This window comes from Oncorhynchus tshawytscha, linkage group LG14 (genome assembly GCF_018296145.1).
Source record: "Oncorhynchus tshawytscha isolate Ot180627B linkage group LG14, Otsh_v2.0, whole genome shotgun sequence".
Taxonomy (NCBI): domain Eukaryota; kingdom Metazoa; phylum Chordata; class Actinopteri; order Salmoniformes; family Salmonidae; genus Oncorhynchus; species Oncorhynchus tshawytscha.
This window is the reverse complement of record NC_056442.1, coordinates 58,706,228-58,732,635: the sequence shown is the minus strand read 5'-3', so window position 1 is coordinate 58,732,635 and position 26,408 is coordinate 58,706,228. Positions and strand designations below refer to the sequence as shown.

General features: G+C 48.0%; 1 protein-coding gene across 1 annotated transcript in view; it reads right to left on the bottom strand.

Moving 5' to 3' along the window:
* The window catches only part of bicra (BRD4 interacting chromatin remodeling complex associated protein), a 67,925-nt gene that overhangs the window by 38,676 nt on the left and 2,841 nt on the right, over positions 1-26,408 (bottom strand). The window contains exons 3-7 of the mRNA XM_042296584.1: positions 16,027-16,072; positions 14,835-14,900; positions 11,769-13,670; positions 4,994-5,137; positions 794-1,328 (exon numbers count right to left, since the gene is read on the bottom strand). Of these exons, the coding sequence (XP_042152518.1) occupies positions 794-1,328; positions 4,994-5,137; positions 11,769-13,670; positions 14,835-14,900; positions 16,027-16,072 (2,693 nt within the window). The remainder of the gene's footprint in view (positions 1-793; positions 1,329-4,993; positions 5,138-11,768; positions 13,671-14,834; positions 14,901-16,026; positions 16,073-26,408) is intronic.

Sequence of the window (26,408 nt, the reverse complement as noted above, 5' to 3'; positions counted from 1 at the left end):
ATAGCCTCCACATTGTACTGGTACCCCTGAATATAGCCTCCACATTGACTCTGTACCGGTACCCCCTGTATATAGCCTCCACATTGACTTTGTACTGGTACCCCTGTATATAAGCCCCCACATTGACTGTATAAATTGTTATTTCACTGTCTACACCTGTTGTATTCAGCATTTCACTGTGAGGTCTACTACACCTGTTGTATTCAGCATTTCACTGTTAGGTCTACTACACCTGTTGTATTCAGCATTTCACTGTGAGGTCTACCTACACCTAGTTGTATTCAGCATTTCACTGTGAGGTCTACCTACACCTGTTGTATTCAGCATTTCACTGTAAGGTCTACTACACCTGTTGTATTCAGCATTTCACTGTGAGGTCTACTACACCTGTTGTATTCAGCATTTCACTGTGAGGTCTACTACACCTGTTGTATTCAGCATTTCACTGTGAGGTCTACTACACCTGTTGTATTCATCATTTCACTGTGAGGTCTACCTACACCTGTTGTATTCAGCATTTCACTGTGAGGTCTACCTACACCTGTTGTATTCAGCATTTCACTGTGAGGTCTACCTACACCTGTTGTATTCAGCATTTCACTGTGAGGTCTACATACACCTGTTGTATTCAGCATTTCACTGTGAGGTCTACCTACACCTGTTGTATTCAGCATTTCACTGTTGTATTTGGCGCATGTGACAAATAAACTGTGATTTGATAAGATGTGATAACTTAACATCCAATCAAAACATCTGAGCAGCAAGATAAGTGTTAGGGTGTGTCACTTCAGACCTGCTGTAGTTTCTGTTGTGGAGAGGGCTGAGCGATGGGCTGAGCGATGGGCTGAGCGATGGGCTGAGCGATGGGCTGAGCGATGGGCTGAGCGATGGGCTGAGCCTGGGTCTTCACCACTCCACCCCCGGGGACCCCCACCTCGGGCACTGTAAATTGGAACCCTGCAGGAGGGCCCTGGAGAGTCTGGGAGGGTTTGGGAGAGCAGGTGGGAGGGGGACGTCAGGTTGGTAGGGAGCAGGCTGGGAGGGGGGCCGGGACTGGATGTGCATCTGTTGCTGTTGTTGTGCAGGCTGGGGGAGCCAGGGATCTGGTTATGGATAATGAACATTGGGGTAAGAGATGAGGGGGTGCAGGAGCGGACAGGGGTCTGTGGCTGGGAGGGGGTGCGGGACTGGCCATGGTGGTGGGGGGACTGCAGAGGGAAGGGTGAGGGCTGAGGGCTGTCCGACAGAGGGGGAGCAGTGTGGGAGGCCAGGGGCTGGGAGGGGGACAGGCTCTGGAGCTTCAACTGCTGTCCAGCCGCCTGGGGCATCTAGGGTTAGAGGTCAAAACAGACAGGAAACAGACAGGAAACAGACAGGAAACAGACAGGAAACACATCAGACAGAGGCTCCAAATAATACCAGACTTTAAGAAAACAAAACATGTGAAAACAGCATTATGACATCATCAAGGAGGAGCAGAGGAGGAGCAGAGGAGGAGCAGGGAGGAGGGAGGAGGAGGGAGGAGCAGAGGAGGAGCAGGGAGGAGGGGAGAGGAGCAGAGGAGCAGGAGGAGGGAGGAGGGAGGAGGAGGGAGGAGGAGAGGAGCAGAGGAGGAGCAGAGGAGGAGCAGAGGAGGAGCAGAGGAGGAGGGAGGGAGGGAGGGAGGAGAGGAGGAGCAGAGGAGGAGCAGGGGAGGGAGGAGGGAGGAGCAGAGGAGGAGGGAGGGAGGGAGGAGAGGAGAGGAGGGAGGGAGCAGAGGAGGAGCAGAGGAGGAGGGGAGAGGAGGAGCAGAGGAGCAGGAGGAGGGAGGAGGGGAGGAGGAGGGAGAGGAGCAGAGGAGGAGCGGAGAGGAGGGAGGAGCAGAGGAGGAGCAGGGAGGAGCAGAGGAGGAGCAGGGAGGGAGGAGGGAGGAGCAGAGGAGGAGAGGAGGAGCAGAGGAGGAGCAGGGAGGAGGGGAGAGGAGCAGAGGAGGAGCAGAGGAGGAGGGGAGAGGAGCAGAGGAGGAGGGAGAGGAGCAGAGGAGGAGCGGAGAGGAGCAGAGGAGGAGGGGGGAGGAGCAGAGGAGCAGCGGAGGAGGAGCAGGAAGGAGGGAGGAGGAGCAGAGGAGGAGCAGGGAGGAGGGGAGGAGCAGGGAGGAGCAGAGGAGGAGCAGAGGAGGAGCAGGGAGGAGCAGAGGAGGAGCAGAGGAGGAGCAGAGGAGGAGCAGAGGAGGAGCAGAGGAGGAGCGGAGAGGAGCGGAGAGGAGCAGGGAGGCGCAGAGGAGGAGCAGAGGAGGAGCAGAGAGGAGCGGAGCAGAGGAGGAGCGGAGAGGAGCAGGGAGGAGGAGAGGACAAGCAGATACAGGACATCAGGCAGAAAACAGCAGTCAATGTGGAGGCTATATACAGGGGACAGCATCATGACACACATGATCAACTTTCAGAGAGAACAGGTTGTGAGGACCACACAGAGACACAAGCACCCTGCTGGTCAGTTTCTACAGGAAAACTAGGGCTAGTGTTACACTACTGCCCGTGGAAAAGAACAAGTCCATCCTCCAACCTGACACACAACACGATGACAAAGACAAAAAGGTGTAGCATTCTGCCTGGCCTGCGAGAGACAGTTGAAAGGAGGAGAGATGATCTTGTGTTATTATGCTGAGGGGAACCGGTGGACGCGGGTTCTGGGAAGGTTTAAGCCAAGGGGTTTCTGGGAATAGAAGGGGGTGGGCATCTAGGTTTGGGGTAAAACCCAGTTGTTGCATGAGAGGGGTAGAGAGACTGGAGCAAAGGGGGGGTATCACAGTCACTGTAGTCAACAGAGGAGCAAGGAGCCGCAGGAGGGGAGAGGAGCAGGAAGGGAGAGGAGCAGGAAGGGAGAGGGAGAGGAGCAGGGAGGGAGAGGAGCAGGAAGGGAGAGGAGCAGGAGGGGAGGGAGAGGAGGGGAGAGGAGCAGGAGGGGAGAGGAGCAGGAGGGGAGAGGGGCAAGGAGCCGTAGAAGGGGAGAGGGGCAAGGAGCCGTAGGAGGGGAGAGGAGCAAGGAGCCGTAGGAGGGGAGAGGAGCAAGGAGCAGGTCTAGTATGATGAGATATGACAGGTCTAGTATGATGAGATATGACAGGTCTAGTATGATGAGATATGACAGGTCTAGTATGATGAGATATGACAGGTCTAGTATGATGAGATATGACAGGTCTAGTACGATGAGATATGACAGGTCTAGTACGATGAGATATGACAGGTCTAGTACGATGAGATATGACAGGTCTAGTACGATGAGATATGACAGGTCTGAGATATGACAGATACGATGAGATATGACAGGTCTAGTACGATGAGATATGACAGGTCTAGTACGATGAGATATGACAGGTCTAGTACGATGAGATATGACAGGTCTAGTAGATGAGATATGACAGGTCTATGAGATATGACAGGTCTAGTATGATGAGATATGACAGGTCTAGTACGATGAGATATGACAGGTCTAGTATGATGAGATATGACAGGTCTAGTATGATGAGATATGACAGGTCTAGTACGATGAGATATGACAGGTCTAGTATGATGAGATATGACAGGTCTAGTATTATACGATGAGATATGACAGGTCTAGTACGATGAGATATGACAGGTCTAGTATGATGAGATATGACAGGTCTAGTATGATGAGATATGACAGGTCTAGTATTATACGATGAGATATGACAGGTCTAGTATTATACAATGAGATATGACAGGTCTAGTATTATACGATGAGATATGACAGGTCTAGTATTATACGATGAGATATGACAGGTCTAGTATTATACGATGAGATATGACAGGTCTAGTATTATACGATGAGATATGACAGGTCTAGTATTATACGATGAGATATGACAGGTCTAGTATGATGAGATATGACAGGTCTAGTACGATGAGATATGACAGGTCTAGTACGATGAGATATGACAGGTCTAGTATGATGAGATATGACAGGTCTAGTATGATGAGATATGACAGGTCTAGTATGATGAGATATGACAGGTCTAGTATGATGAGATATGACAGGTCTAGTATGATGAGATATGACAGGTCTAGTATTATACAATGAGATATGACAGGTCTAGTATGATGAGATACGACAGGTCTAGTATTATACAATGAGATATGACAGGTCTAGTATTATACGATGAGATATGACAGGTCTAGTATGATGAGATATGACAGGTCTAGTATTATACGATGAGATATGACAGGTCTAGTATGATGAGATGTGACAGGCCTAGTATGATACGATGAGATATGACAGGCCTAGTATGATACGATGAGATATGACAGGTCTAGTATTATACAATGAGATATGACAGGTCTAGTATGATGAGATATGACAGGTCTAGTATTATACGATGAGATATGACAGGTCTAGTATTATACAATGAGATATGACAGGTCTAGTATGATGAGATATGACAGGTCTAGTATTATACAATGAGATATGACAGGTCTAGTATGATACGATGAGATATGACAGGTCTAGTATTATACAATGAGATATGACAGGTCTAGTATGATGAGATATGACAGGTCTAGTATTATACGATGAGATATGACAGGTCTAGTATGATACGATGAGATATGACAGGTCTAGTATGATACGATGAGATATGACAGGTCTAGTATTATACGATGAGATATGACAGGTCTAGTATGATGAGATATGACAGGTCTAGTATTATACAATGAGATATGACAGGTCTAGTATGACGAGATATGACAGGTCTAGTATTATACATGAGTAGTGATGTCACATTCAGGAACACATGCATGTGAAACAAAGTGAGAGTTATGACAACGGACTGGTGATTTAGAGGAAACAAATTGTGCAGAGGGAGTGAGAGAGAGAGAGAGAGAGAGAGAGAGAGAGAGAGAGAGAGGGGGAGTGAGGGGGAGTGAGAGAGGCAGACAATGTCCTAACAGAGTGGCAGCAACAGGGGGTGGGGCTTAGCATTAAGGGGCGTATTGTCTACCTGGTTTACCACTGCTGCCTCAGCTAATTGGCTGTCAAGGCCCGAGGGTGTGTTGCCAGAGCTGCTGTTGCTGCTGACGATAACGGACGCTGGCACGCCCACTGAGACAGAGGGGGCGGGGTCATTCTCTGTCTGTCGCTGGTCCTGACATGGGCACATTAACGATTCAAGAAGAGAGGGAGGAGAGAGAGAGAGAGAGAGGGAGGAGAGAGAGAGAGATGGAGAGAGAGGCAGGGAGGGAGAGATGGAGAGAGGGGCAGGGAGGGAGAGAGGGGCAGGGAGGGAGAGAGGGGCAGGGAGGGAGAGAGGGGCAGGCAGGGAGGGAGAGAGGGGCAGGCAGGGAGGGAGAGAGGGGCAGGCAGGGAGAGAGGGGCAGGGAGGGAGAGAGGGGCAGGGAGGGAGAGAGGGGCAGGGAGGGAGAGAGGGGCAGGGAGGGAGAGAGGGGCAGGCAGGAGGGAGAGAGGGGCAGGGAGGGAGAGAGGGGCAGGGAGGGAGAGCGGGGCAGGGAGGGAGAGCAGGGGCAGGGAGGGAGAGAGGGGCAGGGAGGGAGAGATGGAGAGAGGGGCAGGGAGGGAGAGATGGAGAGAGGGGCAGGAGGGAGATATGGAGAGAGGGGCAGGGAGGAGATATGGAGAGAGGGGCAGGAGAGGAGATATGGAGAGAGGGGGCAGGGAGGGAGATATGGAGAGAGGGGCAGGGAGGGAGATATGGAGAGAGGGGCAGAGAGGGAGAGATGGAGAGAGGGGCAGGGAGGGAGAGATGGAGAGAGGGGCAGGGAGGGAGAGATGGAGAGAGGGGCAGAGAGGGAGGCAGGCAGGGAGGGGGATAGAGAGAGAGAGAGAGAGAGAGGAAGGGAGGGAGGGCAGAGAGAAATGGAGAAGATGAGTAAAATAGGAAACCAGAGGTAGGTAGGTCAGGTACCATTGGAATCAGTCTATCATCCATGATGCATCACTCTGTTATCTCGTTGGCCAATATTAACTGTTCACTTCAGATCAACAACAATGTCAACAGAGACTGGAGTGGTAGAGATAGTGAGGAGAGGTAGAGGAGGAGTGGTAGAGATAGTGAGGAGAGGTAGAAGAGGAGTGGTAGAGATAGTGAGGAGTGGTAGAGAGGAGAGGTAGAGGAGGAGTGGTAGAGATAGTGAGGAGAGGTAGAGGAGGAGTGGTAGAGATAGTGAGGAGAGGTAGAAGAGGAGTGGTAGAGAGGAGAGGTAGAAGAGGAGTGGTAGAGATAGTGAGGAGAGGTAGAAGAGGAGTGGTAGAGATAGTGAGGAGAGGTAGAAGAGGAGTGGTAGAGAGGAGAGGTAGAGGAGGAGTGGTAGAGATAGTGAGGAGAGGTAGAGGAGGAGTGGTAGAGATAGTGAAGAGAGGTAGAAGAGGAGTGGTAGAAGAGGAGAGTAGAGGAGGAGTGGTAGAGAGGAGAGGTAGAGGAGGAGTGGTAGAGAGGAGAGGTAGAGGAGGAGTGGTAGAGATAGTGAGGAGAGGTAGAGGAGGAGTGGTAGAGATAGTGAGGAGAGGTAGAAGAGGAGTGGTAGAGAGGAGAGGTAGAGGAGGAGTGGTAGAGATAGTGAGGAGAGGTAGAGGAGGAGTGGTAGAGATAGTGAGGAGAGGTAGAGGAGGAGTGGTAGAGATAGTGAGGAGAGGTAGAGATAGTGAAGAGAGTAGAAGAGGAGAGGTAGAGATAGTGAAGAGAGGTAGAAGAGGAGTGGTAGAGATAGTGAGGAGAGGTAGAGGAGGAGTGGTAGAGATAGTGAGGAGAGGTAGAAGAGGAGTGGTAGAGAGGAGAGGTAGAGGAGGAGTGGTAGAGATAGTGAGGAGAGGTAGAGGAGGAGTGGTAGAGATAGTGAGGAGAGGTAGAAGAGGAGTGGTAGAGATAGTGAGGAGAGGTAGAGGAGGAGTGGTAGAGATAGTGAAGAGAGGTAGAAGAGGAGTGGTAGAGATAGTGAGGAGAGGTAGAAGAGGAGTGGTAGAGATAGTGAGGAGAGGTAGAAGAGGAGTGGTAGAGATAGTGAGGAGAGGTAGAAGAGGAGTGGTAGAGATAGTGAGGAGAGGTAGAAGAGGAGTGGTAGAGAGGAGAGGTAGAGGAGGAGTGGTAGAGATAGTGAGGAGAGGTAGAGGAGGAGTGGTAGAGATAGTGAGGAGTGGTAGAGATAGTGAGGAGAGGTAGAGGAGGAGTGGTAGAGATAGTGAGGAGTGGTAGAGATAGTGAGGAGAGGTAGAGGAGGAGTGGTAGAGATAGTGAGGAGAGGTAGAGATAGTGAGGAGAGGTAGAAGAGGAGTGGTAGAGATAGTGAGGAGAGGTAGAGGAGGAGTGGTAGAGATAGTGAGGAGAGGTAGAGGAGGAGTGGTAGAGATAGTGAGGAGAGGTAGAAGAGGAGTGGTAGAGAGGAGAGGTAGAGGAGGAGTGGTAGAGATAGTGAGGAGAGGTAGAGGAGGAGTGGTAGAGATAGTGAGGAGTGGTAGAGATAGTGAGGAGAGGTAGAGGATGAGTGGTAGAGAGGAGAGGCAGAGAGTGAGGAGAGGAGAGGTAGAGGAGGAGTGGTAGAGATCGTGAGGAGAGGAGAGGTAGAGGAGGAGTGGTAGAGATAGTGAGGAGAGGAGAGGAGGAGTGGTAGAGATAGTGAGGAGGAGTGGTAGAGATAGTGAGGAGGAGTGGTAGAGATAGTGAGGAGGAGTGGTAGAGATAGTCAGGAGGAGTGGTAGAGATAGTCAGGAGGAGTGGTAGAGATAGTGAGGAGGAGTGGTAGAGATAGTGAGGAGAGGAGGAGTGGTAGAGAGGAGAGGCAGAGAGGAGAGGTAAAGAGGAGTGGTAGAGAGGAGAGGTAGAGAGGAGTGGTAGAGAGGAGAGGTAAAGAGGAGAGGTAAAGAGGAGTGGTAGAGAGGAGGGGTGGAGGTAGAGGTAAAGAGGAGAGGTAGAGAGGAGGGCTGTTGCGGTGACAGTATTCCTGCCATAGTGGCAGTCATGGGTCCTGACCATATTCAAATTATATGTGACCATTGAACCACTGTAATCTCCTCTTATGCACTCTGGACAGACATTGGTAGTACTAACGACCTGGTACTCAGGGCTCTAACGACCAGCGGGTCCTCATGGCCTGGTACTCAGGGCTCTACTGTCCCTCCATCAGATCCTAATGGCCTGGTACTCAGGGCTCTAACTACCATCAGGCCCTAATGGCCTGGTACTCAGGGCTCCAAAGACCACCAGGTCCTAATGGCCTGGTACTCAGGGCTCTAAAGACCATCAGGTCCTAATGACCTGGTACTCAGGGCTCTAACTACCATCAGGTCCTAATGGCCTGGTACTCAGGGTTCTAACGACCATCAGGTCCTAATGGCCTGGTACTCAGGGCTCTAAAGACCATCAGGTCCTAATGACCTGGTACTCAGGGCTCTAACTACCACCAGGTCCTAATGGCCTGGTACTCACGGCTCTACTGACCATCAGGTCCTAATGGCCTGGTACTCAGGGCTCTAACGACCATCAGGTCCTAATGGCCTGGTACTCAGGGCTCTAAAGACCATCAGGTCCTAATGGCCTGGTACTCAGGGCTCCAAAGACCACCAGGTCCTAATGGCCTGGTACTCAGGGCTCTAAAGACCATCAGGTCCTAATGACCTGGTACTCAGAGCTCTACTGTCCCTCCATCAGGTCCTAATGACCTGGTACTCAGGGCTCTATAGACCATCAGGTCCTAATGGCCTGGTACTCAGGGTTCTAACGGCCATCTGGTCCTAATGGTCTGGTACTCAGGGTTCTAACGACCATCTGGTCCTAATGGCCTGGTACTCAGGGCTCTAACGACCATCTGGTCCTAATGGCCTGGTACTCAGGGCTCTAACGACCATCTGGTCCTAATGGCCTGGTACTCAGGGCTCTAACTACCATCAGGCCCTAATGGCCTGGTACTCAGGGCTCTAAAGACCATCAGGTCCTAATGACCTGGTACTCAGGGCTTCAACTACCATCAGGTCCTAATGGCCTGGTACTCAGGGCTCTAATGACCATCAGGTCCTAATGGCCTGGTACTCAGGGCTCTAATGACCATCAGGTCCAAATGGCCTGGTACTCAGGGCTCTATAGATCACCAGGTCCTAATGGACTGGTACTCAGGGTTCTAACGGCCATCAGGTCCTAATGGCCTGGTACTCAGAGCTCTACTGACCATCAGGTCCTAATGGCCTGGTACTCAGGGCTTTATAGATCACCAGGTCCTAATGGCCTGGTACTCAGGGCTTCAACTACCATCAGGTCCTAATGGCCTGGTACTCAGGGCTTTATAGATCACCAGGTCCTAATGGCCTGGTACTCAGGGCTTCAACTACCATCAGGTCCAAATGGCCTGGTATCACCAGGTCCTAATGGACTGGTACTCAGGGTTCTAACGGCCATCAGGTCCTAATGGCCTGGTACTCAGAGCTCTACTGACCATCAGGTCCTAATGGCCTGGTACTCAGGGCTCTAAAGACCATCAGGTCCTAATGGCCTGGTACTCAGGGCTCTACTGACCATCAAGTCCTAATGGCCTGGTACTCAGGGCTCTAAAACAACCTTATTCTAAAACTGAAACTATTTTTTATTAAACAGCAAGACACACAATGCCCCATAATGACAAAGAGAAAACAGGTTTTAGACATTTTGGAAAAAAATCTAAGTATTCAGACCCTTTGCTATGAGACTCAAAATAGAGCTCAGGTTCATCCAGTTTCCATTAATTATCCTTGAGATGTTTCTGCAACTTGCTTGGAGTCCACCTGTGGTAAATTCAACATCACAGTTTGGGATTACAACTGTCCCGCAGCAACACCACTGTATACACGGTTTGGGATGGCACCTGTCCCACAGCAACATCACGGTTTGGGATGTCACCTGTCCCACAGCAAAACCACTGGAGTAGCCAGCCTGACATGAATGAAAAACATACCGGAGGGAAAGTGGCCTCCAGTCGCATAATGTATTTTTTGTCTTGCCCCTGTTCTTGCCCATTTGATAAATTTTCCATTTGAAACCACAACTAAATTGTACATATTAACAAAGACAATATTCAACTGAGAATAGTCTGATGGGTGAAAATGTGATCACTTGATGAGAGAACAGCTTGTGCAGCCTGAGGCAAGGAACAGACAGCAAACTTACTGAAATCATCAATAGTCGATAGTCCCAGCATGCAGCCGATATATATTTTGATTTCTATCACATTCTAAAGGTTTGTATAATTTACAACTAAAGTTGTTTAATATCTCTAAATCTAGATATAAGACCTGTTTCAAATGATCACTTATGCTCAACACAGACACTTCATATGTGCACACTACTGAATGGGAAAAATATCCTTTATATTTTATTAAGCTAAGTTCAATTATATTCTTCTTACTATAAAAGCATATAATATTAAATATAACATACAGTCTATAGTCAGATAAATGAACAGGCCTACAGTCTATAGTCTGATAACATACAGTATCTAGTCAGATAAATGAACAGGCCTACAGTCTATAGTCTGATAACATACAGTATCTAGTCTGATAAATGAACAAGTCTAGAGTCTATAGTCAGATAACATACAGTCTATAGTCTGATAACATACAGTCTCTAGTCTGATAAATGAACAGGCCTACAGTATCTAGTCAGATAACATACAGTATCTAGTCTGAGATAACATACAGTCTATAGTCAGATAACGTACAGTATCTAGTCTGATAAATGAACAGGCCTACAGTCTATAGCCAGATAACATACAGTCTATAGTCAGATAAATGAACAGGCCTCCAGTCTATAGCCAGATAAATGAACAGGCCTACAGTCTATAGCCAGATAACCTACAGTCTATAGCCAGATAACCTACAGTCTATAGCCAGATAACCTACAGTCTATAGCCAGATAACCTACAGTCTATAGCCAGATAACCTACAGTCTATAGCCAGATAACCTACAGTAGTCTATAGCCAGATAACCTACAGTAGTCTATAGCCAGATAACCTACAGTAGTCTATAGCCAGATAACATACAGTAGTCTATAGCCAGATAACATACAGTAGTCTATAGCCAGATAACCTACAGTAGTCTATAGCCAGATAACCTACAGTCTATAGCCAGATAACCTACAGTCTATAGCCAGATAACCTACAGTCTATAGCCAGATAACCTACAGTCTATAGCCAGATAACCTACAGTCTATAGCCAGATAACCTACAGTCTATAGTCAGATAACCTACAGTCTATAGTCAGATAACCTACAGTCTATAGCCAGATAACATACAGTCTATAGCCAGATAACATACAGTCTATAGCCAGATAACCTACAGTCTATAGTCAGATAACCTACAGTCTATAGTCAGATAACCTACAGTAGTCTATAGCCAGATAACATACAGTCTATAGCCAGACAACATACAGTCTATAGCCAGATAACCTACAGTAGTCTATAGTATAATAAGTATGCTCAACTGGTTTGTTCATTAACAGTCGAGTCGACTTTTCATGACAATAACTGGCTGACAACATGTCATGACCGCCACCGCCCAAGTAGAGGTAGGGGGGAAAGAGAAATGTAGAGGGGGAGAGGTAGGAAGGTAGAGGGGTGGTGAGGTAGAGGGGTAGAAAGGTAGAATTGTGAGGTAGAGAGGTGGTGAGGTAGAGAGGTGGTGAGGTAGAGAGATGGTGAGGTAGAGAGATGGTGAGGTAGAGAGATGGTGAGGTAGAGAGATGGTGAGGTAGACAGTGAGGTGAGGTAGACAGTGAGGTGAGGTAGACGCTGGGCCATACTGACCTGCTGGAGAAACATCTGGAGGTGTTCCTGGCTGAGGATCATGCTGGAGCCCTGTGGCCCTGTGAAGAGCACCCTGCTCCCAGGGCTGTGTTGTTGCTGGGCTGACGTGGAGGACACAGATAAGGATGGAGAAGAGGAGGGGACAGAGACAGCCACAGAGACAGAGGGCCCAGTCTGCATAGAAAGGATGGAGGAGTGCTGGGGGGGTTGTCCAGGATGGGCTGCCTGGTCTGTACAGCTCCCACTCTCCCCAGGCTGGCCCTGTGCCATGGCAGCTGCCCCGCCCATCCCGCTGCTGGGAACGCCCCCCGGCTGCGGTTGCAGAGCGGGCTGCAGGCTGACAGCAGGACTCACCCCCTCCACCTGGCTCAGCATGGCCAGGGAGTTCTGCAGGGGCATGCCCTGGATCACCGTGTGGGCCTGGTGGCCCGTGACCGGGTGGGTCTGGCTCTGGGAGAGGGTAACAGGCATCTGGAAAAGCTGATGTCCCACACCCATCTGACCCGGCTGCAGCTGGATGTGGCCCTGAGACATCAGCACCTGGCCCAGGTTGATGTTCTGGTGCTGAGCCAGGATCTGATTGGCTATCAGTTGGCCCCCAGGCCCCTGGGAGGTGATGATGTGGCCCCCAGGGTGCTGCGTGAGGATCTGACCCCCGGCTAGCTGCTGTGGAAGGAGGAACTGGTGGTTCTGGCCCCCCAGCATAATGCTGCCGGGCTGGTTGAGCAGGTGGACACTGAGTGCTTTCCCAGAGGGGTGGTGGGCCGTCTGCTGTTTGAACAGAGCCTGTTGGGGAAGCCCTGCCTGGGAGGTCAGGACCACGTTGGCGCCAGGCTTGCCTGTCAGGAAGGCTACATTCTGGGCAGTGGAGACAGGGACATGCTGCACCCCTAGAGCCTTGTTGGCTTCATTCTGGAAGGCGTGTGGCTGGGCCTGCTGCTGCTGCTTAAACAGTTTGGGCTGGATGGCTGCGCCCCCCTGAGGGGGTTTGGGTTGGATGGGGGTCGGAGTTCGCTGGACGATCAAGTTCTGCATGATCTGTCCTTGGGGATGGTTCTGCCCATGTTGTGCCAGTCCGGGGCTACTGAACCCAACCAAGGTTCCTGTGGTACCGCACACCGCTGGTCCGTTTAAAGCAGGAGGTCCCAGAGTGGCTTTTCCCCCTTGGATCAGAAGTCCTCCTCCAAGTCCACCCTGCCCACCTGCCCCCTGTGCCTCGGGGCCAGGCTGGTGCAGCTGGAATCCTCCCATACCCTTGGCCAGGATGGACTGTCCTGATTGGTTCATAGTCATCACAGTGGGCTGGCCCATCACCTGTATCTGCCCCAGTCCCAGCCCCAGGTGTCCTGACTGACAGCCGTTAGGTAGGGCCTGGAGGGAGGCGATTGGCTGAAGGGTGACGTTACCCAGGCCTGCCACCTGCTGCATGAAAGGCTGCATACTGATGGCCTGGGCCTTGTTCATGACCTGTGGCCCAAACTCCAGGCCCTGTTGGGCCAGCACCGAGCCCAGCATGTCAGCTGTGGCCTGGGGAGGGGTGGAGCCTGGAGCTCCAGGGAAGATGGGGAGCCCCACCCCCACAGCGGTCCCTCCAGACCCCGTCAGGCTGTCTGTACAGGGCAGGGTCTGGACCACCTGAGTCAGACCTGGCATGGTGAGGTCGAAGGAGCCCAGGTCCAGCTCTGCCTCGGCCTCCTGCAGGCTCTGCTCTGTAATGTTAGCCTCCGCCAGGCTCTGCTGCAGGATGTCGCATGGCTCCATGGCGTTGCTACCGTCGTCGCCCGGCGACCCGCCCAGGATGACATCATCTTCCAGGAAGTCCAGGTCCACGCTGACCCGGGGCAGGCCTTGCTGCTCATTGGACGACAGCTGGACTGGGGGTGGGACCTCTGGAACGTGGCACTATGAAGGAGAGAGAAGGAAGAACAGTGAAGCGTTGTGATGGAGGACGAGAGGAGAGCTGAGGAGAGGAGAGCTGAGCTGAGGAGAGGAGAGCTGAGGAGAGGAGAGCTGAGGAGAGCTGAGAGAGAGAGGAGAGCTGAGGAGAGAGCTGAGGAGAGGAGAGCTGAGCTGAGGAGCTGAGGAGAGCTGAGGAGAGGAGAGCTGAGCTGAGGAGAGGAGAGCTGAGGAGAGCTGAGGAGAGCTGAGGAGAGGAGAGCTGAGGAGAGCTGAGGAGAGCTGAGGAGAGCTGAGGAGAGGAGAGCTGAGGAGAGGAGAGCTGAGCTGAGGAGAGGAGAGCTGAGGAGAGGAGAGCTGAGGAGAGGAGAGCTGAGCTGAGAGAGAGAGAGGAGAGCTGAGGAGAGGAGAGCTGAGCTGAGGAGAGCTGAGGAGAGGAGAGCTGAGGAGAGCTGAGGAGAGAGCTGAGGAGAGGAGAGCTGAGGAGAGGAGAGCTGAGGAGAGGAGAGCTGAGGAGGAGAGCTGAGGAGAGCTGAGGAGAGCTGAGGAGAGGAGCTGAGGAGAGCTGAGGAGAGCTGAGGAGAGGAGAGCTGAGGAGAGGAGAGCTGAGGAGAGGAGAGCTGAGCTGAGGAGAGGAGAGCTGAGGAGAGCTGAGGAGAGGAGAGCTGAGGAGAGGAGAGCTGAGGAGAGGAGAGCTGAGGAGAGCTGAGGAGAGGAGAGCTGAGGAGAGAAGAGCTGAGGAGAGGAGAGCTGAGGAGAGGAGAGCTGAGGAGAGAAGAGCTGAGGAGAGAAGAGCTGAGGAGAGGAGAGCTGAGGAGAGGAGAGCTGAGGAGAGGAGAGCTGAGGAGAGGAGAGCTGAGGAGAGGAGAGCTGAGGAGAGGAGAGCTGAGGAGAGGAGAGCTGAGGAGAGATGGGAAGGAATGGGTTGAACTGAGCAGGCCTGAGATCAGCCTGGACAGGCCTCACACGTGGAGATGTTGACCAGAGAGGCCCCCCAGACAGGACCCTTAGACCCCCACAGTGTCATGGCTCCTACCACGCAGCCCAGGGCCATCAGAGCTTGGTGTGTGTGGATGTGTGTTACTGGCAGGGTGGGGGAGAGATGCATGCTACATATATGAATGGAGACAGGAGGGTCAGAGGTCAGAGTGGGTAAGAGCCGTTACTCACCCCAACAGAAGAGAAGAACGAGCTGGAGGGGTCGTTAGAGCCATCCAAAAGGTCGTCAGTGTCCAGCTACAGACAGACACGACAGACGCAGCCAGGATAGGACAGAACGACAGACAGAATAGGCCGGAGGGAGGTCACACCACATGGACAGCCAAAAAATGCAGGGAGAGCGAGACAGACAGGGAGAGCGAGACAGACAGGGAGAGCGAGACAGACAGACAAACCCACCAATGACCCAGAATTGAGGAGGGGCAGCAAAGTGGTTTAAAGGTGGGAGGGAGGGAGGGAGGGAGGGAGGGAGGGAGGGAGGGAGGGAGGGAGGGAGGGAAGCGAAGCAGAAGAGGGCTAGTGTTAGACGAGTACTGGTCATCGTGGATTAATCAGGTGACAAGGCAGGGTTGAAATCACACAGACCGACCACACAGACCAGACACACGGATCCACCACACAGACCGACCACGCAGACCAGACACACGGATCCACCACGACCAGACACACAGACCGCAGACCAGACACACAGACCGACCACGCAGACCAGACACACAGACCGACCACGCAGACCAGACACACAGATCCACCACGCAGACCGACCACGCAGACCAGACACACAGACCGACCACGCAGACCAGACACACAGACCGACCACGCAGACCAGACACACAGACCGACCACGCAGACCAGACACACAGACCGACCACGCAGACCAGACACACAGACCACAGACCACGCAGACCAGACACACAGACCGACCACGCAGACCAGACACACAGACCGACCACGCAGACCAGACACACAGACCGACCACGCAGACCAGACACACAGACCGACCACACAGACCAGACACACAGATCCACCATACAGACCAGACACAAAGCAAGAAACCATAAGCAGTAGCAGAGCCATGGACGCAGAAACCCCGTTGGAGGGACGGGGAGGTGTGTGTGTGTGTGTGTGTGTATGTGTGTGCGTGTGTGGTAGCCAGTGTACGTGTTGACCTCAATGTGTCACTGACGCTACGGCCCAAGAGAAGTAGCCTGTTCTGTTAGCTGATATCTGGTGCTTGGAAGTCAACCACACCCATCCTCATTGTCAAGTCAAATGCTATGAAACACAATCCAGCTACCTCCTTAGCTTTGGTAAGTACAATAGAAGCATCATAACCATCCATGCAGGTTAATTAGCAGCCACGTACATGTATCTCTGATCCATGAAGAAAATCGTTGAGTGCTTCTGGGTCACTGTGGAGAGAGGAACATCGGTCAGACAGGTAGTCATTGAGGTCTATTTCTCTGTCCCAGTATCCACACTTACTACCTAGTAGAGTTGAGCCGTTATCCAGATGTTCATATCGTCATTACCATCCTTCTCTCATCCTGGGATTTACGCTATTACTGACGAAATTCACAAGGGGGCGCTAAAACAACCACCCACATTTATTATCAGAACGCTAACCAAAATTTTAAAAAAAGGTGAGAGGGACAAAATTGGCACAAGTACTAACGAAATTTCCACAGAGGCTGCTAGCAAAATTTGCTAATGAGCGCTAAAATGAAAATAAACGAATTACAAAAAGACATCTATAACTTGAGCTGGATTGCCTATATTAGGTAGTCGCTAACAAAATGGACAAAGACAAATTGGTGAGTTTAGCCATTTCCAAAAGAATATGAATGAGATGGATTGTACAAATGGCCTGCACGTCTGAAGGAAGAACAGTAGTGGATCTGGAACAGCATGTGTACCTGCTGTGTCTGGAGTCGCAAGGGCAACGGGCCTGTCTGCTCTGCTCGGGCAGAGAACGAAGAGGAGAAAATACGCAAGGAAAGCAAGATCGCAGTGGCTGCTGTACAGATAATTCATCCAAAGCCCTAGGACTTCTCAAAACACAACAGAAATCTATCACTTTATGTATGATGCACCGGAGGACGGCTCATCATAATGTCTGGAACGGCGCGAATGGAGCGGCATGGAAACCATGTTTGATACCGTTCTGCTCCAGCCATTACCACGAGCCCATCCTCCCTAATTAAGGTGCCACCAACCTCCTGTGATACGATGCCCCCCGTCTCCTTATTAATTCAGCTACTTACTGAGATAACTAGCAAGTTACACACCTGGATTCACACACACACACACACACACTCTCCCGTTGAGCCATTTACGAAACAAAAACAAAAAAACACGTGACTGGCCCGACTGTTCTGGGGAACTACGGTGAGCTCCATAATGTCAAATGTGTCAAAAAAAGTTTTAAATATCCAATAAATGTCGTTCCACTTCATGATTGTGTCCCACTTGTTGTTGATTCTTCACAAAAAAATACAGTTTTATGTCTTTATGTTTGAAGCCTGAAATGTGGCAAAAGGTCGCAAAGTTCAAGGGGGCCGAATACTTTCACAAGGCACTGTATATTCAAATTTATTGAAAAACTTCAAAGAAATTGTTTTAACATTAAGTAGGCAAGATTGTTTTTTACGAAAGCTCGTCACTTGTCACCCCCCAAAAATAAAAATCCATTACCATACTTTTTAACATAGAGAATAAAACAAAATGGAGGCCACACTCTGCCCATTGGCTTCTCTCCATATTCAAGCCCGTCTCAAAATACAACACTGCCCCTTTAAGTTTATCCTGGAGGATGGTTGGCCACCCTTGGTAGCCTATCAAAACATTACAATTACAACTAAATAACACCCTTGGTAGCCTATCAACTGAAATACAAAAATCTCTTTTACACAATACCGCATAGCCTAACAAAATATTACAACTAAATAACACACTTGGTAGCCTAACTAAATAACACACTTGGTAGCCTAACTAAAATAACACACTTGGTAGCCTAACTAAAATAACACACTTGGTAGCCTAACTAAAATAACACACTTGGTAGCCTAACTAAAATAACACACTTGGTAGCCTAACTAAAATAACACACTTGGTAGCCTAACTAAAATAACACACTTGGTAGCCTAACTAAAATAACACACTTGGTAGCCTAACTAAAATAACACACTTGGTAGCCTAACTTAACACACTTGGTAGCCTAACTAAAATAACACACTTGGTAGCCTAACTAAAATAACACACTTGGTAGCCTAACTAAAATAACACACTTGGTAGCCTAACTAAAATAACACACTTGGTAGCCTAACTAAAATAACACACTTGGTAGCCTAACTAAAATAACACACTTGGTAGCCTAACTAAAATAACACACTTGGTAGCCTAACTAAAATAACACACTTGGTAGCCTAACTAAAATAACACACTTGGTAGCCTAACTAAATAACACACTTGGTAGCCTAACTAAATAACACACTTGGTAGCCTAACTAAATAACGAAATTAGCAGATAAACACAAAAGACCACCACAAGCTGTTTCATGTGAGATGAAAGGAGATGAAAATATTAGAAATGAAGCGAGGAGATCTGAAAGAGGCATCAATCAGACCAGGATTAATAAAACCAGGATTATGCCTTTGGCTGCTGGACAATAAATGAAAGTAGATTTGAAAATAGAACATGAGAGAAAATGCTGGTTTCAACGTTATGTTATGTTTTTATTAAATAATTCCCTCAACGTTTCTATGGCCGTATTTTAGCGAGGATAGTTTGAAACTAAGACAGACATGCTTCATAAAATTACATAAAACATCCCAGGTTTTAAACAATTAACTTTATGGTTAAATTGCTTCCAAATACTGACGGCCTCTGCTCTGATTCAAGGTGGGTGATGAGTGGCGTGAAGTAGGCACGGCCCTTTACTCTTGGGTCTTGTGACCATTTGATCAGAACCAGAGCCTCTGTCCACATAATCAAGTCTGTAGATGTTACATGGTCATTATTTGTCATTATTATATATTAGTCAAACATGACTGGAGTTTAGCCTGACTTATACCACATTTTGTTGTGTTACAGCCCAAATTAAAATATATAAAATAGTCCCCCCCCCCCTACACACAATACCCCATAATGACCAAGTGAAAACAAGTTGTCATTTTTTGCAAATTTATTGGAAATGAAATACAGAAATCTCTTGTACATCAGTATTCATACCAGAGTCAATACTTTGTAGAAGCTTTGGCAGAGATTACAGCTGAGAGTCTGAGTAAAGTCTCTAAGAGCTTTCCACATGAGGATTGCGCAACATTTGCTCATTATTCTTTAAAACAATTCTTCACATTGGTTGTTGATCATTGCTAGACAACAATTTTCAGGTTTTGCCAGATTTTCAAGTAGATTTTAAGTCCAAACTGTAACTCTGCAACTCGGAGAACATTCCCCGTCTTCTTGATAAGCAACACCAGCGTAAATTTGGCCTTGTGTTTTAATGTTGTCCTGCTGGAAGGTGCCGGAAGGTTAATTCCTCTTCCAGCGTCTGGTGGAAAGCAGGTTTCTCTCTAGGATTTTGCCTGTGCTTAACTCATTAAACGCAGTCATTTCATACCCTCTTTTGTTCTGGAAAAACTCCCCAGTTCTTAACTGACTTGAAAACAGTGTAACGGCTATGATAGTTTTCAACATTGTAGTTACTCCATAATACTAACCTAAACGACAGAGTGAAAAGAAGGAAGCCTGTACAGAACAACACTATTCCTAAACGTGCATCCGGTTTGCAACAAGGCACTGAAGCAATACTGGAAAGCAATTAACGTTTTTGTCCTGAATACAAAACGTTGTGTTTTATTGGATTTCCCCCAAACATATTACAAAAGTACCACTCTCCATGTTTTCAAGCATAGTGGTGGCTGCATCATGTTATGGGTATGCTTGTAATTGTTAAGGACGGGAGAGTTTATCAAAAAAAAAAAAAAGAAACAATAATAATTTAAATAAATTAGCAGTCATTTCTAAAAACATTTCACTGTGTCATTATGGGATGTATAGTGTATATGTGTATAGGGTGAGAAATCCATTTTGAATTTAGCCAATTTAACACGACAAAAAGTGGAAGAGGTCAAAGGGTATGAATACATCCTGAAGGCACTGCCAATGGCGGGGAGCTTTACACCACTCCGGCTGAAGTTTGGCGTTGCGCATGGTGATCTTAGGCTTGTGTGCGGCTGCTCGACCATGGAAACTCATTTTCACAAAGCTCCCGACGAACAGTTCTGGTGCCGACGTTGCTTCAAGAGGCAGTTTGGAACTCGGTAACGGGGCCAATGTTTGACATCGAAATCAAAATGTCAAAATGGATTGAAACAGAAAAATACAAAGGATATTTATGCAGTTCCTTGTGTGTACTTAGAGGTATATATATCCATAACTACACAAACACAAAAACACAGGACTATAACATGTTAAGCAGGGCTCATACAGATATTGGCAAGTAAAATTCAATGACTTTCAGCAACTTTTTAAGCACTTAAATTGTAATTTCGAAAGACCTCAATGTTATATAATTGTATAATTTATATAATAGTTGTACATATAGGACTTCACATATGGTGTTGTGTTGCGCAACACCATATAATAACCCTGCCCCCCCCACACACACACGTGTTACTGTCAAGTTCAACACAACAAAAACACCTCTCTTTGGGCTACACTGCACACTAACACACTGCACACTGCACACTGCACTAACACACTGCACTGCACACTGCACAAACTGCACACTGCACAGTAGCACACTGCACAGTAGCACACTGCACAGCAGCACACTGCACAGTAGCACACTGCACAGTGCACACTGCACAGTAGCACACTGCACAGTAGCACACTGCACAGTGCACACTGCACACTAATACACTGCACACTGCACAGTAGCACACTGCACAGTAGCACACTGCACAGTAGCACACTGCACAGTAGCACACTGCACACTAACACACTGCACACACACTAGCACACAGTAACATACAGTGCACACTACACAATACACTGCACACACACTGCACAGTAACATACTGCACACTAACACACTGCACATTAACACACTAACACACTAATACACTGAACACACTGCACACTAACACACTGCACACTAACATACTGCACACTAACATACTGCACACTAACATACTGCACACTAACATACTGCACACTAACATACTGCACACTAACACACTGCACACTAACACACTGCACACTAACACACTGCACACTAACACACTGCACACTAACACACTGCACACTAACACACTGCACACTAACACACTGCACACTAACACACTGCACACTTTCTGCCATGGGGACATCTGTTCTACAAAGTGCCAGCAGAGCAGGAGACCCTTCGTTGGTATAATTGATCTCTTTGTCTTTCAGGCAGAGAACACACCTGGCACACCCCTTCTTATCCACTGTATTGAAAGAGGGAAAGTGGTATTTCTTTCACCTCTATAGTGGCATCCAGTTTAAGTCAGGCCCAGCTCCAGCTACACTTGATCCCTGAATCCACTTGTTTAACAAGCAACGCCTCATTTTTTCACCTAATTATCTCATTCTGAAAATTAACCACATACTGTAGAGTGAAAACATGAGTTCACAGAAAGTTCGTTAGCTAGTTAACATTTCCCACAGATTGCCAGGGTCCAGTAAGCAACTAATGCGTTATAACTTCAGGAACTGTGTTGTCCCTAAATTCTTCCCCCCCTGCCAAAATTTGGCATAGCCATTTGACTCTAGCCACAAAATGGAAGAAAATTAGAGGGGGAAAATCCCCCCCTTCTAACTCCCTTAATTTTGTGGCTAGAGTCAAATACTTTCTGTGGCACACGCTACTGGTCAACATGAGCTACTAACATTATTCTGAGGTGTGCCAGGCCTTGCAGTCCCAAAATAGAAGGGGGGTGGGGGGTAATTAATGTGTGTTATATTAAAGTGAGTGAAATGCAGGCAAGCAATAAACATTTCACAACAACTACTAGTTGAATGAGACATGGGAGAGATTATGAATTTTGGCAAAGAGATCTATTTATAGACTAATAAACTTGAAACAAATAGCCAAACCCTAAAACTGCAAACATTACTAGCGCCTACCCCATGATAAAACCGCCATAAAGAAAAGGAATTAAACGCAGCCTAACGTGATCATAGACAGCTGCCTTGAAGGACACAAATAAATAACAATTCTGCTACTAAGATCAGTGATATGTATGTTAAACTGAGCAGAAACAACGAGCAAGCAAGTTGCAGCAATGAAGAATTGAGTGTGTGCGCGTTCACGCGATGGGGGGGGGGTCGGCACAAGGCAAGGAGTCTTATACAGTACCAGTTACCGCCGCCGTTAGCCCATCGGTTACCGCCGCCGTTAGCCCATCGGTTACCGCCGCCGTTAGCCCATCGGTTACCGCCGCCGTTAGCCCATCGGTTACCGCCGTTAGCCCATCGTTACCGCCGTTAGCATCGGTTACCGCCGCCGTTAGCCCATCGGTTACCGCCGCCGATTTAGCCCATCGGTTACCGCCGCCGATTTAGCCCATCGGTTGCCGCAGCCGCTAGCCCATCGGTTGCCGCCGCCGCTAGCCCATCGGTTGCCGCCGCTAGCCCATCGGTTGCCGCCGCTAGCCCATCGGTTGCCGCCGTTAGCCCATCGGTTGCCGCCGTTAGCCCATCGGTTGCCGCCGTTAGCCCATCGGTTGCCGCCGTTAGCTGGTTGCCACCGTTAGCTGGTTGCCACCGTTAGCTGGTTGCCACCGTTAGCTGGTTGCCACCGTTAGCTGGTTGCCACCGTTAGCTGGTTGCCACCGTTAGCTGGTTACCACCGTTAGCTGGTTACCACCGTTAGCTTACCTGATGTTGTAACATTAACTAGCTGGCTGTCTGACTTTATTAACCAGCTAATTGTCAAACAAACTCAATGATTTGATCAGTTAAATTGGCGAATGTCTCTGGTTAGCTAACGGGAGAATTCGATCCAGCTACTATAGCAAGATTACTTAACAATGCTAACAAATACTTGTTCCACCACACTTTCTCCCTCACCTCAAACTTTCCAAAAAGCCAGTTGTTTTTCCCGGTTACAGCTCATGAAGTAGGCTTCATCACCTTCTTACCCCGGTCAGGCTTCTCGCCTACCTTTTTCGTTATCGTTCAGGGGACGCGCTGCTGTAAATTAAATTACAAACTGTTGTCTTTTTGATGCTGTAATGAGTAAATTGGTTGTCTCTTCTCTCTTCAGTCTCAGAGGGTGTCAATGTAAATAGTCTGGGTGGCATTTGATTAATTTGTCTTATGGATTTGGAATAGAAGCTGTTAAGGAGTCTTTTGGTCCTAGCCTTGGCATTCCGGTACCGCTTGCCGTGCGGTAGCAGAGAAAACAGTCTGACTTGGGTGACCGAAGTCTTTGACGATGTTTAGGGCCTTCCTCTGACACCTCCTGGTATAGAGGTCCTGGATGACAGGAAGCTTGGCCCCAGTGATGTACTGGGCCGTACGCACTACCCTCTGTTGAACCTTACGGTCAGATGCCGAGCAGTTACCATACCAGGTGGTGATGCAACCAGTCAGGATGCTCTCGTTGGTGCAGCTGTAGAACTTATTGAGGATCGGGGACCCATGCCGAATCTTTTCAGTCTCCTGAGGGGGAATAGGCGTTGTCGTGCCCTCTTCACGACTGTCTTGGTGTGTTTGGACCATTCTAGTTTGTTGGGGATATGGACACCAATTAACTTGAAACTCTCAACCTGCTCCACTACAGCCCCATCGATGTAGTCCACGATCAGCTCCTTTGTCTTGCTCACGTTGAGGGAGGTTGATGTCCTGGCACCACTCCTCCCTATAGGCCGGCTCATCGTTGTTGGTGATCAGGCGTACGTACCCCTGTTGTGTCATCAGCAAACTTAATGGTGTTGGAGTCGTGGGTGAACAGGGAGTATAGGAGTGGACTGCGCACGCACCCCTGAGGGGCCTCCATGTTAAGGATCCGCATGGCAGAAGTGTTGTTGCCTACCCTCACCACCTGGGGGCGGCCCATCAGGAAGTCCAGGATCCAGTTGCAGAGGGAGGTGTTTAGTCCCAGGATCCTTAGCTTAGTGATGAGCTTTGAGGGCACTATGGTGTTGAACGCTGAGCTGTAGTGAATGAATAGCATTCTCACATAGGTGTTCCTTTTGTCCAGGTGAGAAAGGGCAGTGTGGAGTGCAATAGAGATTGCATCATCTGTGGATCTGTTGGGGTGGTATGCAAATTGGAGTGGGTCCAGGGTTTCTGGGATGATTGTGTTAATGCGAACCATGACCAGAGGTTGAAATTGCCAGTTGGTCCGTGCATAGGTATTCTGCCACGTTAATGACACGATTTGGGTTTTAAATATCAAGGTAAGGTGACTCTTTCGGCGTGAAGCATTCGATTTTGCAATTCCGTACATTTTGGGGGATTTGCGAGCTGTTGTTTTCAACCGCGTAACAAAAGGAAACACTGAATGTTATGATGTCCGACGATCCAGGATTCGATGTCTAATTTAACTGATTCATCTATGATATAAGGACAACTTTCACTGCCATAAATGATAAAGGACAGAAAAGTAGATGTTCTACCTCACACCATTTTGGATCTGTCAAGAAACCACGATAAAGGGTTAAGCATAGATTTTGAAATCAACTCGTGAATTGTATTTAATATACTAGAGGTCGACCGATTAATCGGAATGGCCGATTAATTAGGGTCGATTTCAAGTTTTCAGAACAATCGGAAATTGGTATTTTTAGACACCGATTTGGCCGATAAAAAAAATATATATATATTTTTTTTTACGCCTTTATTTAACTATACGTCAGTTAAGAACACATTCTTACTTTCAATGACGGCCTAGGAACAGTGGGTTAACTTCCTTGTTCAGGGTGCAGAATGACAGATTTTCACCTTGTCAGCTCGGGGGATCCAATCTTGCAACCTTACAGTTAACTAGTCCAACGCTCTAACCACCTGATTACATTGCACTCCACGAGGAGCCTGCCTGTTACGCGAATGCAGTAAGCCAAGGTAAGTTGCTAGCTAGCATTAAACTTATCTTATAAAAAACAATCAATCATAATCCCTAGTTATGATTTTATGACACATGGTTGATGATATAACTAGTTTATCTAGCGTGTCCTGCGCTGCATATAATCAATGCGGTGCCTGTTAATGGTAGTAGTATCGTTGCTCCAACGTGTACCTAACCATAAACATCAATGCCTTTCTTAAAATCAATGCACAGAAGTATGTATTTTTAAACCTGCATATTTAGCTAAAAGAAATTCAGGTTAGCAGGCAATATTAACCAGGTGAAATTGTGTCACTTGTCTTGCGTTCATTGCACGCAGAGTCAGTGTATGTGCAACAGTTTGGGCCGCCTAATTTGCCAGAATTTTACATAATTATGACATAACATTGAAGGTTGTACAATATTTAGACTGATGGATGCCACCCGTTAGATAAAATACAGAACAGTTCCGTATTTCACTGAAAGAATTAACGTTTTGTTTTCGAGATGATAGTTTCCGGATTCGACCATATTAATGACCTAAGGCTCGTATTTCTGTGTGTTATTATGTTATAACTAAGTCTATGATTTGATAGAGCAGTCTGACTGAGCAGTGGTAGGCACCAGCAGGCTCGTGAGCTTTCATTCAAACAGCATTGTCGTGCGTTTTGCCAGCAGCTGTTTATGACTTCAAGCCTATTAACTCCCGAGATTAGGCTGGTGTAACCGATGTGAAATGGCTACCTAGTTAGCGGGGTGCACGCTAATAGCGTTTCAAACGTCACTCGCTCTGAGACTTGGAGTGGTTGTTCCCCTTACTCTGCATGGGTAATGCTGCTTTGAGGGTGGCTGTTGTCGATGTGTTCCTGGTTCGAGCCCAAGGAGGAGCGAGAGGGATGGAAGCTATACTGTTACACTGGCAATACTAAAGTGCCTATTAGAACACCCAATAGTCAAAGGTTAATGAAATACAAATGGTATAGAGAGAAATAGTCCTATAATTCCTATAATAACTACAACCTAAAACTTCTTACCTGGGAATATTGAAGACTCATGTTAAAAGGAACCACCAGCTTTCATATGTTCTCATGTTCTGAGCAAGGAACTGAAACGGTAGCTTTCTTACAAGGCATATATTGCACTTTTACTGACTTCTCCAACACTTTGTTTTTGCATTATTTAAACCAAATTGAACATGTTTCATTATTTATTTGAGGCTAAATTTATTTTATTGATGTATTATATGAAGTTAAAATACGTGTTCATTCAGTATTGTTGTAATTGTCATTATTACAAATAAATTTGTTTAAAAAAAAAAAAAATCGGCTTTTTTTGGTCCTCCAATAATCGGTATCGGTATCAGCGTTGAAAAATCATAATCAGTCGACCTCTAGAATATACCCATGTTCCCCCATATATCTTAATGTAATTACAGGAAAATAACTGGCAGATTATTATCAATGATTTATCAACAGCTGTAACAAGTTGTCCATAGATTGAAATATAATTTCCACTGTTAGTCTCTATGATCTGAGTAATGGATATGGTCATCTGTTTTACTTGACAAGCATTAATGTCAAACCCTGTGACGGTATTGAAAACAACAACATCCTGTGGCTATTTTAGAAATACACCCCCCCTTAGGTATAGGGGTAGTATACCTGCCC